Source organism: Mugil cephalus, chromosome 2 (assembly GCF_022458985.1).
Source record: "Mugil cephalus isolate CIBA_MC_2020 chromosome 2, CIBA_Mcephalus_1.1, whole genome shotgun sequence".
Classification (NCBI taxonomy): domain Eukaryota; kingdom Metazoa; phylum Chordata; class Actinopteri; order Mugiliformes; family Mugilidae; genus Mugil; species Mugil cephalus.
Window position 1 is genome coordinate 19286940 of NC_061771.1, and position 11570 is coordinate 19298509.

The 11570-nt window shown below is 42.5% G+C and overlaps 2 protein-coding genes across 3 annotated transcripts; both read left to right on the top strand.

Moving 5' to 3' along the window:
* Positions 1–1549: 1549 nt before the first annotated feature.
* sfrp2 (secreted frizzled-related protein 2) lies at positions 1550–4398 on the top strand. Its single transcript, XM_047579633.1, has 3 exons — positions 1550–2320; positions 2567–2647; positions 2900–4398. The coding sequence occupies exons 1-3, from the start codon at positions 1819–1821 to the stop codon at positions 3202–3204; spliced, it is 888 nt and encodes a 295-aa protein (XP_047435589.1). The 5' UTR covers positions 1550–1818; the 3' UTR covers positions 3205–4398.
* Positions 4399–6435: 2037 nt separating this feature from the next.
* On the top strand, positions 6436–9820 carry tnip2 (TNFAIP3 interacting protein 2). Of its 2 annotated transcripts, none has more exons than XM_047575997.1 (6): positions 6436–7108; positions 7511–7813; positions 7933–8022; positions 8118–8321; positions 8443–8559; positions 8667–9820. In XM_047575997.1, the coding sequence occupies exons 1-6, from the start codon at positions 6791–6793 to the stop codon at positions 8976–8978; spliced, it is 1344 nt and encodes a 447-aa protein (XP_047431953.1). In that variant the 5' UTR covers positions 6436–6790; the 3' UTR covers positions 8979–9820. The 2 variants fall into 2 exon arrangements, with proteins under 2 accessions (XP_047431953.1, XP_047431946.1); XM_047575990.1 differs by having other exon boundaries at positions 6439–7108; positions 8664–9820.
* Positions 9821–11570: the final 1750 nt, after the last annotated feature.

The window sequence follows — 11570 nt, forward strand, 5'->3', positions numbered from 1 at the left end:
CTGTCTGCAGCCTGATGGAACTCAACTCTAACAAAGGGTGTAATTTGTGTGAGGGGTCTTGTAGGATCCTGTGAGCGGTTCAGAGGGTTTAAGAAGGCGTCCTATGATTTCAAACTTTTGTAACATTATCTAGCCGTAGTCAGGCTAACAGATGATTAAAACGAACGGATAAAAGAAAAAGTGGGCACCTTTTAAATAAAAGGTCATAAGAATATGTGTGGTCAGGATCTCGGCTTCCTGAGCGGATATCGCCTCTGATGACTTTTTCCAGTCGGGGGAGAATCTTGGAGAGGGATCAGACACCTGTATTCATTCACAATCTGAACCGGCTGCCCTTGTATGGTGATGCTGAGTGCCTCTGCCCACTGTAGCTGGTTCCATTTCAACTGTGCATTTTCATGATCTTCGGTCTTTTGAACAATGAAAGGAGGTAAACATGTCTTGCCTCTGAATCACGTTTCTCTATGTGTATAATTTAGGTGCACCTATGAATATAGGGGAGGAAATTGTGACACAACACATTTTTAAGAGCTTCAGTAGCAGAAACCCAGGAAGCACATAATACTGTCTTGTTTACTAATGTAAAGGAATTAAAGTGAAAATGGCACCGATGCCAAAATATCAAGTTTGTTCTGTTCTGCAAAACACACATACAGACCTTTAACCCTTAATGACATGTTAAATTCTAAGCAAATAATCTACAAATGTGATCTCAGTTCAAACACTTCTCCCCCACTCTTTTAAAACAAGTTACCTTATTGAATTTTGGGGGGAATGTGGGATTACAACACAGGAATCAACATGTGGCATTTTGCACGCTACCCACAAATGTAATTCAATTCAACCCTGTGTCTGTTTATTGGGGTGGCAGCAGGAGCCTCATCAACAGAGCCTATCTAAATCTGGGTAAAGTTAAAAACCGAAAACATCTGCACTGCTACAATCCACAAGAGCTAAGTGGGCAAAATGTGTCTCCGTAATTTGGTTGAACTGATCCTGTTAGGAGTGATTCCACAAGTCTTGCATTGAAGATCGATGTGCTCGCTCATTTATGCTTCTTTCACGGTGGAAGGAGGAAGCCGAAGCCTGAGGAGAACCACGCCGCTGTCTGCGGGCCGGCCGGTTGCTCAGGGGGGTCTGAGAGCGGATAGGAGCCAGAGCTGCAGAGCCGGAGGAGGCAGATTTGGTTTCCCCCCAGGGTGTGCTGAGTGGAGGTCTGCGTCGCAGGGCAAACAATATTTCACCATGTGGAATGAACCTACAGACCTGGCCACAGGGTTTCACCACTCTTAATGATGGAAAATTAACGCTTCACTGAACTGAGCTAAATGCCCCTCACTGACATTTCCAAACTATTAACAGCAGCAGTCTAAAAACGGCAAGTTAAGGGATCACTCAGGATATATTTCTGTTGATTTGGGCGTAATGAGGAAAACCTGTCAGGACCCATTTTATTATGATTTCCATGGAGAGCACGGGATGAAATAGGGAGGGAAACTGTGAAGAAAACGACCAGTGATAAAGTGCTGTAAACCATAATTAGAAATGAAAAATGTCCATCAGTTGGAATTTGGTGTTTTCTTTGACTGAGGAAAGTTGTGCACACTTTGTTTCTACATATCAGGTGAACCTTACGGACAATGAAGAAGAGGTCTTCAGGAGCAATGCACTGACTCCTCCCAGACGTGCCTGGAAGAAAACCTCTCGTTACAGACAGGAGCTGGTCACTGAAGGACGCTGCATCCGCGCTGACTGATGCTCTGCGAGGCTTGAATGAGCGCCCTGGTTCATAATAAGTAAAGTTTACGCACAGTGAAAATGAGAGCCTTCATCTCGACAGTGACAGCGCTATGGGTGATAACGATTCCCTGTCTGGAAGCCATCCACGGACTGTACAACTTCGGACAGCACGGTTTATTCCAAAAAAAGAACAACTGCAAGTCCATTCCCGAAACCCTCCACCTATGCCGCGACATTGAGTACACGAACATGCGCCTCCCGAACCTGCTCGGCCACGAAACCATGAATGAAGTTCTGCAGCAAGCTTCGTCTTGGACCCCGCTCGTGCAGAAGCAGTGTCACCCGGACACGAAAAAGTTCCTCTGCTCTCTCTTCGCCCCGGTGTGTCTGGACGACCTGGACGAGCCCATACAGCCGTGCAGGTCCCTGTGTGAAAGCGTCAAGGACGGCTGCGCGCCCGTGATGTTCTCGTTTGGCTTCCCTTGGCCGAAGATGTTGGACTGCGAACGCTTTCCACTCGACAATGACCTGTGCATACCTCCAGCGGCCTTAGAGGACCCGGTTCCAGGCACCAAAGCGGGTACGGTTCAGTCCAGCTGTAGTTTCTAAGCGAATTTTGCAGGTTTTTAAGTAGAACACCGGGAGAGAAATTATACATTGTCTGCTTCATTCGACTTACATGTGAGCAAGATGATTATTCGTCCAGTGTAGCTTGTGTGTCTATCAATTACTATGGTTATACCAAATGAATAAGTCCAGTAAATATTATTTTGCATCGATTTATGGCAGAAATTGTAACATTTCTCTTGTATAATTTCTATTTTAGTGCCCAGGGTGTGCGATGCCTGCAAAGAAACGGATGAAAATGACAATGAAATTGTTGACAACCTGTGCAAGAATGACTTTGGTAAGTCCACAAAAAATAAGCAGTTCCCAAGGTGAAGGCTGTAGAGGTCGTTGAATTAGGTTTCAGGGTCCTCGCTTCTTCCTTCACCATTTAATTGCATGCATTTAATCACAAAGACGTGCAAAAATGTTCAGGCACTCTGTGCGTCCAGTAGCTTTCATAAGGGTAAAAGTAATGATGTGCATGCATTGCTTGTGGAAACTGAGCTATTCTCCATTCATTATTCTCCCCATCTCTCATGTGATCATTAAGCTCTGAAAATCAAAGTCAAGGAGATTTCTTACATCAACGGTGACACCAAAATAGTGCCAGAGAACAAGAGCAAGGCCATCTACACGATGAACGGCATGACCGAGCGTGACCTGAGGAAGGTGGTGCTGTGGCTGAAGGACGGGCTGCACTGCATCTGCGACGAGTTTAACGATATCAACGCCGCCTACCTGGTCATGGGCCAGAAGATGGACGGCAACCTGGTCATCACCTCGCTGAAGCGCTGGCAGAAGGGACAGCGTGAGTTTAAGAGGATTTCACGCAGCATCCGCAAGATAAAGTGTTAGGAAGGGGGACACAATAAAAACTGCATGTCAAGGTTAAAGGTCAAAGTTATTTTGGCTTGTTCTCATTGTCGCACAACAGTTGCAGTTATGTTTATACTGTATATTCTGCTTTACAGTGCAACAAAGGTGTTTCCCTAGCCTCAGAAGACACACAGCTTCCACAATCTTCTATTGTTTTATTATTAAATGCCCAGAATTTTTAAAAAGTCATATGGAGATTAAGCTATATGACTCAAAACTGATTACATTAACAAAACGCATGCAGGGGCAAACACTATTTTAAAAACTCAGTTTTTGGTGAAATCCACCTATTGACTTGCATTCATTTTGCACTGATCTCGTGCCCCCTAGTGGCCAGTTTGGAAATGGCGTGTCTTCCTCTGGGGAACAGGCTTTGTCTCATTGGTTGTAGGTAATTGCACTCAGCTGGTGTCCAGAGTGCAGAGGAATAACAAATGTCATGGTTAGAGTTAAAACTAGCAGAGCTTTAAAAGCGGGATTAAAAATGAATGACTCCAATAACCATTTACAGATGTGCCCTACTCAACAGAGAAAGGGTGACTTTATCAGATTTTAAGACATTTTTTTTTCTTTTCTCTTCTGGGGTTAAATCAGGGTTAAAACCAGTAATTGTTATTTGTTTAGGAGGAGGCTCTATTGAAAACCACTTCAATATGAGAGTTAAAATTCCTAACAACTTGTCAATTCAGCTCCACAAAGTCAAAACGGATTAATTTTGCATGGTGCATATATGGGTGAAACTGTGATACCCCTGTGTGTGAGTGTGTGTCAGTGTGTGTGATGTTCAAATAACATTTGTATTTCCACCATTTCCTCAAGCAAACATGAGAGATAGCTGGCTATATTCTCTAATATCCTTGGTTAACTTTTTGTACGAGAGCCGCATCATAATTTTCTACCACCGTATTAGAAAACAAATATTTTTCTATTCCACACTTTCATATTTCATTAAAAACAAAATTTTCACGTCTGTTTTTGCGTAACATGAATTGGTTTTGAGGTACTGGCGAGTATCTGACTTTTGGTTTGTAGCCTTTTTGATGAGCAGTAACTGTTTGTATGTTTGCAATGTAAAGTTTTGTGTTTTTTGAAGTATTACAGTGTAAATAAATACTGTCATTTATTCTTGTATAAAGTTTTCAACAATTAAAAGCTGCCAATTACAAGTTTCAAGTGACTGTCAGTTAATGTGTGTGTGTCAATACTGTAAAATGTAAAATATCGGTTGAACACCGCCATCTAGTGGAATTAAATGATAAGATTTAGTCCAATATAACGCATTTTGGAGGTTTAATGTTTTAATGGCACACAAAGAGATACAAAAAATGTATCATGTAAGACATAAATGTTTCCTCTTCTTTATTAATCACCCAGTTTAATCGACCTAAAAACAAGGTTCAATTTATGTTGACAATAGTCTGCACGGTGTAGATTATGTACACACTAACACTTATAGAACTACAAACTGAAGCTGGTACTTAATTTAATTTGTGTATGTATGTGTATATATATATATATATATACATACATAAATAATTTAATTAATAAACCATCACATTGAGTGTTTATTTTGTTAATCTCTTAAGTTTTGTTTTATAAACTATTTTGGCACTGATACCTTTAAATGTCTGAAGATAGTCGTCCTATTTCAGATGTTCTGACATTTGCTTATGAGGCTTCTTCCCTCCTGCGGATCATCAGGAAGTCCCAGACATTTCAACTGTCACATGAGCCTCTGAAGGAGTCAGTCACATGAATTAAGGTGTGAAATCATGTGAAACCAAACCAGAAGAGGTGTTAATACGGAGGTGTAAAAGGGACTTTGTTTACACTACTTAGTCATGATGTCTATATGGGAAGCGATATCCTCCAGACATAAGTTGTTGTTTGTTTGTTTTTTTTTAAAATAGTTGATCTTTGGACCCACGCATTTTCTTCAAAGTCCACACCTTGTTGTTTCTCTTTGGTTAGTTGTCACCTGACTCCCATGTGACCTTCATGACTCACCTCCACACCCTTGATGTGTCATTGCTTTGATTGACCCAGAAATACCTGGGACTCCCCACTGGCCAATAGACCCGATGTAGCCTCATGAATGAGCACTAGATACTCTTCGGCTCGACTCCTACAGTCTAGACAACAGTTTCATTTTGACCTGACAACATCTACAAGTTGTAGTCCGGCATATGCCAAGGAGGGTAGCGGGAGTTTTGCAATTACGTTTTAATTAACAACAATTGCCTACATGTGTGAACTCCTACATGTGTAGGAAACTCATGCACATACATGCAGCTGCTTTCTTCATCTTTTTTATATTTTGTATTAAACAATATAAGTACTATCATTACTAAAACACACTATCTTTTAAGATAAATCTGAAATAATTAGTAAGCGAAGAAACATTAGCAAGAACCAAGCGCCTGAATTCATCTTATACCACTGCACTACTGTATAATTATATTTATTTCTTTATAGAAATAAAACTGACTCAAGTACAATAAGGAAGTTTGTATCTTTGGGACATGTGACACATTTATGGTTAAGTTGAGATGGTAATGATTATTTGAATTAGTTGGTGAATTAACCAGTGAATCAAACATGATCCCACTGGATGATGTTTTGTATTATTCCCTATTTACCTGTGCGTCAATAATGTCAACAATATCACAGGTAACACCAGGTGCAAGCCCACCTTCATGGGGTCACAGCTGATGAAGCTGTGCTCCAGGAGCCCATGTCCTAGCATGATGCAATCAAACATGAGCACAACCCCACCGTTCACTGGTGTCGCCGCAACTGCGCAATTCGGGGCGTTTAACAGAAAAATTAAATTACATCACGTTGAAGAGAGGAGACCTGCATTTGCGATGCATTTAAAACTATCGGAAAATTTAAAGGCGAAAAGAGGGACTGGAGTGTATGGGGAATTTGCTATGACACCTTAAATGTGACGTTTAAGGGGGCAGGGGGAATGTGTAGAAACCTTAAAAACTACCGTTGGGAAAATTGGTGTTTTTGAATTTTTTGTGTGTAATTTCTTGCAATGCTATACTACCTAATAATTTAGTTGAATCATAAAATGTTTTTTGTTTTTGTTTTGTGTAAAAAAAAAAAACGCACCTCCGGCTTGGGGAGCTCGCGTTTACGACGGCTATGAACGCAGCAATCGCCTGTCGCTTTCCGCCGTCGCCGGGACTTTATCTTAAAACTTTTTTTTTTCTTCTTTAAAGTGTGCACTTGAGAATAGTGTTCCTGCGTTTACAAAGTCTGTGCCAACATACTACAAGCACCCCCCTTTTCCCTCCCAATGGCTGCTCAGTAGTGAACCTTTTTGAAAGCAGGCAGGGCTCCGTCTTGACGAAGCTCGAAAAAGTCCGCGGGGAAGTTCCCTAGGAAATCCCCCAAGACTGTTCGGGGATATTATTCTGATGCGCCAAATCTCCGACACAATTGACCTCCTCTGTGTGTTTGTGAAGACGCAGGGCTGGAGGCAGATGCGTCGGATCTGGTGTTATTAAAAAAATAAAGGAGACGAACCGTGTTTCAAATCTACGAGAAGCTCGCGATGGACAGCGTCAGTTTGAACGAGGACGGCGACGCGCTGAAGGACAAAATGAGGAGCTACAGCGTCCTGAATACTTTGTACCATGAGACGCGGCAGGAAATCGACCTCTTGAACAAACAAATCTGCCTGAAGGACAACATCATTACCGATTTAAAGACCAGGCTGGGCAGGTACGAGAGGGTCTACATGACGGTGGGCGACGGCGAGTCCGTAGTCGTCGGCCCGTCCGCCTCTTTGGTGGAGAGCTTGATCAAGGAGATATGCAAACTAAAACAGAAGAGGAGCGATATGGAGTTCAAGGCAACCCGACAGGCAGAGGTAAAAATCTGCTGCAGATGTGCACCGCATCTGTCACACTACAGGGCGAAACTTAGTCTATCATCTCTGAGGATCAGTGATTTAAATAAAGCCATATATGTCTTGTGAAGGTTCTCAGTCGTACAGGTTATGTTATGTCCAACATTTAAATAAAACCGTTTAATAATTAAAGGGTTGTTGTCAGTGTTTGTTGTCTTAATTTGACACTCTGTATTGTAAGGTGTATGTGTGTAGGGACACTTTCAGAGACTGAAATTATAATTTAAAAAAATAATCTCAAAAGTCACATTATGCACTGTTGTTATGCACACCTCGCATATAAAATTCACTGTGCGGCTGCACGTTTGCAAAACTGTCGTGGCCACGCTACGGTCTATTCACCGCCCCTCGTCTTGCTCCCAGGAGATCCAGAGGCTGAACCTGCAGCTCAGAGAGAAGGAGCTGGAGCTGGAGAGTGTCAGGTGTCAGCCGGAGCACGAGAAGGACCAGGAGATCCACAAGCTGCGCGTGGCCCTGGAGGAGAAGGAGCGGGCCGAGGCCACCAAGGCCGTCCTCTGCACGTCCCTGGCCGAGGAGGCCGAGCAGCTGCGCGGTCAGCTCGGCGAGACGGTCAGGGTGTGCCAGGGGCTGCTGGCCAGGCTGGAGAAAGGGAAGAAGGGGGGAGAAGACGTGGAGGAGGTGGCCCTCCAGCAAGTGGCTAAGGAGGTGTGTGTGACGCCTTTGGTGCGGTTGCACAACTTGTGTTGACGCTTCTATTTAAATGGTGGTTAGTGCAACCTTTACACGGGGGACTGTTCTGACTCCTCTTAATGAATTTTCTACAGATGCCAGAGTCCAGTGACAGCAGCACTGTTAATGTCCAAATCTGTCAGCTTCAGGAGGAGAATAAGCAGCTGAAGCAGCGCGTGGCATATGTGAGTATTCATTGACATCACTTTTAAGCACTCATGAAAGGACTCATGAGTTCTTTATGGTGTGGTGGAAAGGTCTAACTGTTTGCTCCTTTTAGGTGCAAGGTCTGAATACTCAGTGGCAGAAGTATGACTCGAGCAGGGAGGAGTACATCAGAGGTTTATATCAAAGGCTTCACCAGGAAATTTCCAGGCTCAATATCCTACTACAGGAGAAAATGAGTGATTGTTCGAGGCTTGAGAGAAAAGTGGAAGATACACGGAGACTTAACAAGGAACAAATCCAGACACTGGAGCAGCAGGTTGGTTCTCCATCATCATGGTCTTGGTGGCTCTCTCTGAATTCTGCTGTGAACATGTGTAACGTCTGTCAACATCTGTGAACACAAAGAATAATAAGGGTTCTTTCTTTTCCTCCCCAAGGTTCTCATCTACGCAGACGACTTCCGGTCAGAGCGAGCCGACAGAGAGCGAGCGCAGGGCCAGATTGACGATCTGAAGGAGCAGATCTCTCAGTTGAAGCAGCAGCTATGCAAACAGGTGAGGTGGCAGCCCTTCATTTATGAGAGCGAGTGTCACTTCCTGTTATCATTCACACCTTCCCGGTTGAACAGTCTTGACGGTGCTTGCATCTGCCCTTTCAGCAGGGAGCGAGCAGAGAGAGCAGAGAGAGCAGAGACGTGGTTCCGCTGTGTCGCGTGCACATAGGACACAGGATCTCCTCGAGGCGGAACAAGGACTCGTCAGAGCCTCTTTTGAGAGCCACGGCTGAGAGGCAGCAGCAGCCACCTCCTGCAGCGGCGGCGGCACCGGCAGCGCCAGCAGCAGCGACACCCAACTCTGCCTGGAACGAAGACCCAGGCCAGTCAGAGTTACAGTGCCCACGATGCTACACTAGGTTCAACGACACAGAAGCTGCAGAATACCTGAATCATTGGGAAGAGTGTGCCCGACTGTAAGCGGAAATACACTCATTTGGAAATAACAGTTATCTCTTACTGACAGTAACTGAACACTGAAGACCAGCACTACACTGCAGAAAATAACCAGAGTGGAGATTCCAGTTCGGAGACGCTTGACTACAAATGAAACAACTGACTTACAAAGTGAAGCAAAAGTGTATAACCCAAAGTTCCCGTGCCGCAAGAGAAATTAGCTCATCAAGGCTTTTTCTAAGTCTGCGTAGTTTCAGTGTCAACTCCTGAGAGTTCCCGTACCGCGGGAGATTATCGAAGTGGAGAGGAGGATGCTAATGCGATGTATCAAATATACCTCAGTGTGTCAAATTACAAACTCGTTGCACTTTCTTGACATTTAGCCAAAAACTAATCCTAGGATTGTACGATTGAGAGATTCATGATGCATAAGCTTCCTGTTTTGGATCTAGTACATAATGTGGTGCTATTGTTCGTTTTTTTTGATTGAACTTTTATTCTGTAAAATATATATATATATATGTATATATTCCTATTGACAGATTTAAAAATATTACTATATTTGATATTTATTTTCTTTGTATATCTAACTGGAAAAGGCAAAGAATTTCAGTGCAATGTTTTGTTGCCTTTTTTTTTTTTTTTCCCACCAAAGCCATATCTATATATCTATTTTTGTAAACCTTTGGGATCAAAAGTGTTGAGTACGTCACAACAAGAGAAAAACGTTTGTGATCCCATGAACAGTGCATGTATGTAAAGACCGCATCCCTACTGACAATATACTTATTTTTGGAGATGTGCCACAGTTCTGGAGGTGGCGCATTTATTTTTGTAATAAAAAAAAACTGTTTACCCACACTTTATCTTCGGCTCATTATTGCGCGGTGCATTTTAATTCTTGAGACAGTCTGCAGCCTCGAGCTGGAGCCGCAGATCACAGCCTAACCACGAAAATGTTGGCGCTGCTTAATCTGTGTGCATGTCTCTATAGCGTGTCACGTGTGTGTGTGTGCGTATGTGTGTTTGCGCATGGTGGAAAACCCCTTCCCAGCGTTGCCTGAATGGGCACGCTGTACTTGTGACAGCCAGATTCCCAGCTGTTGTGTAGCTGAAGCAAACACTGCAGGGATACTGAGGGGACCCGCGGAGACCGTGGCTCAAGTTACACTCAGACCCCAAACAACTGCCTGTGGATCAGTTAACAACTAAAACACCACGCAGGCAGACGCTGTGAAGTATCACTTTGACACAAACAGTGGTATTTGGTGAATCAGTTGTCATGGGTTTGGTGCACTAAGCACAGGAAGCTGGACATCCCCTGTTCAAAAAGGAAGTAGGCAGTTGCAAAGCATAGAAAAGATAACTGTGGTATTTTTGTGCAAGTGAAAACATACCTACTTTGGCTGCATTGTTCTGTGATCAGATAAGAGCACATTTAAAGACACACATGAGGCTTTGATCAAAAATACATTCTTCTTACAACTGAAAAGCCAAATATGTAGATAAAAGCAACTCTTGTTCTGTTCAGTGATTTCTTTCCCTCCCTCTTTTTTTTTAATGCTAACCTTGCACTTAAAGGTAAATATCTACCAAACCGACTGCTACACTCAAGGAGTTACTTTTGCCTCAGTTAGCCTACGACAGAAAATGATAAATTCAATAGCACAAAAACAGTTTCTCATTACTTAAATGTTGAAGAGAAACTTGGAAATAGGGTTACTGTTAGGTATTCATCACGTCTGCTGCAACAAAACCGCTAGCTTAGCTTAGCACAAAGAAATGTATCCTGGTTTTACCAAATCGCAAAGAAATATTCCGTAAAACTGTTTTTCACACAGGTTTGTGTATGGATTAACCACACAACATTTAGTTGTTTTTTTTTTTAAGAAATATGACCCTTTTTGTAATCACAGCACAGCTAGGCATTTAGCTAGCTTACGTGTGGCTAGTAGCTAAATTAATAGCATTAAGGTTCTTATCTTAAAATTAATTTAATGTTAAATGTTAAATTGCTAAAGACAGTTTTTTTAATGACCAATAAATTATTTAAGAAAATGAAGATGAAAAAAAAACAAAACAACAACGATGAGGATTATCCAAAAAAACATATAGCTTTCTTTAAATATGACCCTTTTTGTAATCACAGCACAGCTAGGTATTGGGATCATCCCAATTATACCCGCTTTGTATGTGACCGAGGAACATAGGACCCTTTTTTTAAAAAAAAAAGAAAAAAAAGAAAAAATGGTTAGGGTTAGGGACCCGGGGAACATAGGTTTGCTCCCCTAAGCATTTAGCTAGCTTACATGCTGCTAGTAGCTACATGAATAGCATCAAGGTTCTCATCTAGAAATTAAATAGTCATATTTCTATTGACTGTTTTTTTAATGACCAAAAACATATTTAAGAAAATAAAGATAAAAAAAACAATAATGAGGTTTTAAAGTTGGTACATCCCCGAGTGTTTAAATGACACCAGGCAGCATCACATGCTAACTCGCTCATCGGTGATCTGGGGAAGATTTACAGTATGTGGCTCAATCCGTTTCCAATACATTCATTTCATTTACATAAAAGAGCCTGGCTCCAGTTCAGGTGCCCACAGAATGACTA

Coding starts and splice junctions, on each gene's coding strand:
- sfrp2 (XM_047579633.1), top strand. CDS start 1,819: ATGAGAGCCTTCATCTCGACAGTGACAGCGCTATGGGTGATAACGATT. Junction 2,321..2,566: donor GGTTCCAGGCACCAAAGCGG/GTACGGTTCAGT, acceptor TTTCTATTTTAG/TGCCCAGGGTGTGCGATGCC. Junction 2,648..2,899: donor CCTGTGCAAGAATGACTTTG/GTAAGTCCACAA, acceptor GTGATCATTAAG/CTCTGAAAATCAAAGTCAAG.
- tnip2 (XM_047575990.1), top strand. CDS start 6,791: ATGGACAGCGTCAGTTTGAACGAGGACGGCGACGCGCTGAAGGACAAA. Junction 8,023..8,117: donor TGAAGCAGCGCGTGGCATAT/GTGAGTATTCAT, acceptor TGCTCCTTTTAG/GTGCAAGGTCTGAATACTCA. Junction 8,560..8,663: donor AGCAGCAGCTATGCAAACAG/GTGAGGTGGCAG, acceptor CTGCCCTTTCAG/CAGGGAGCGAGCAGAGAGAG.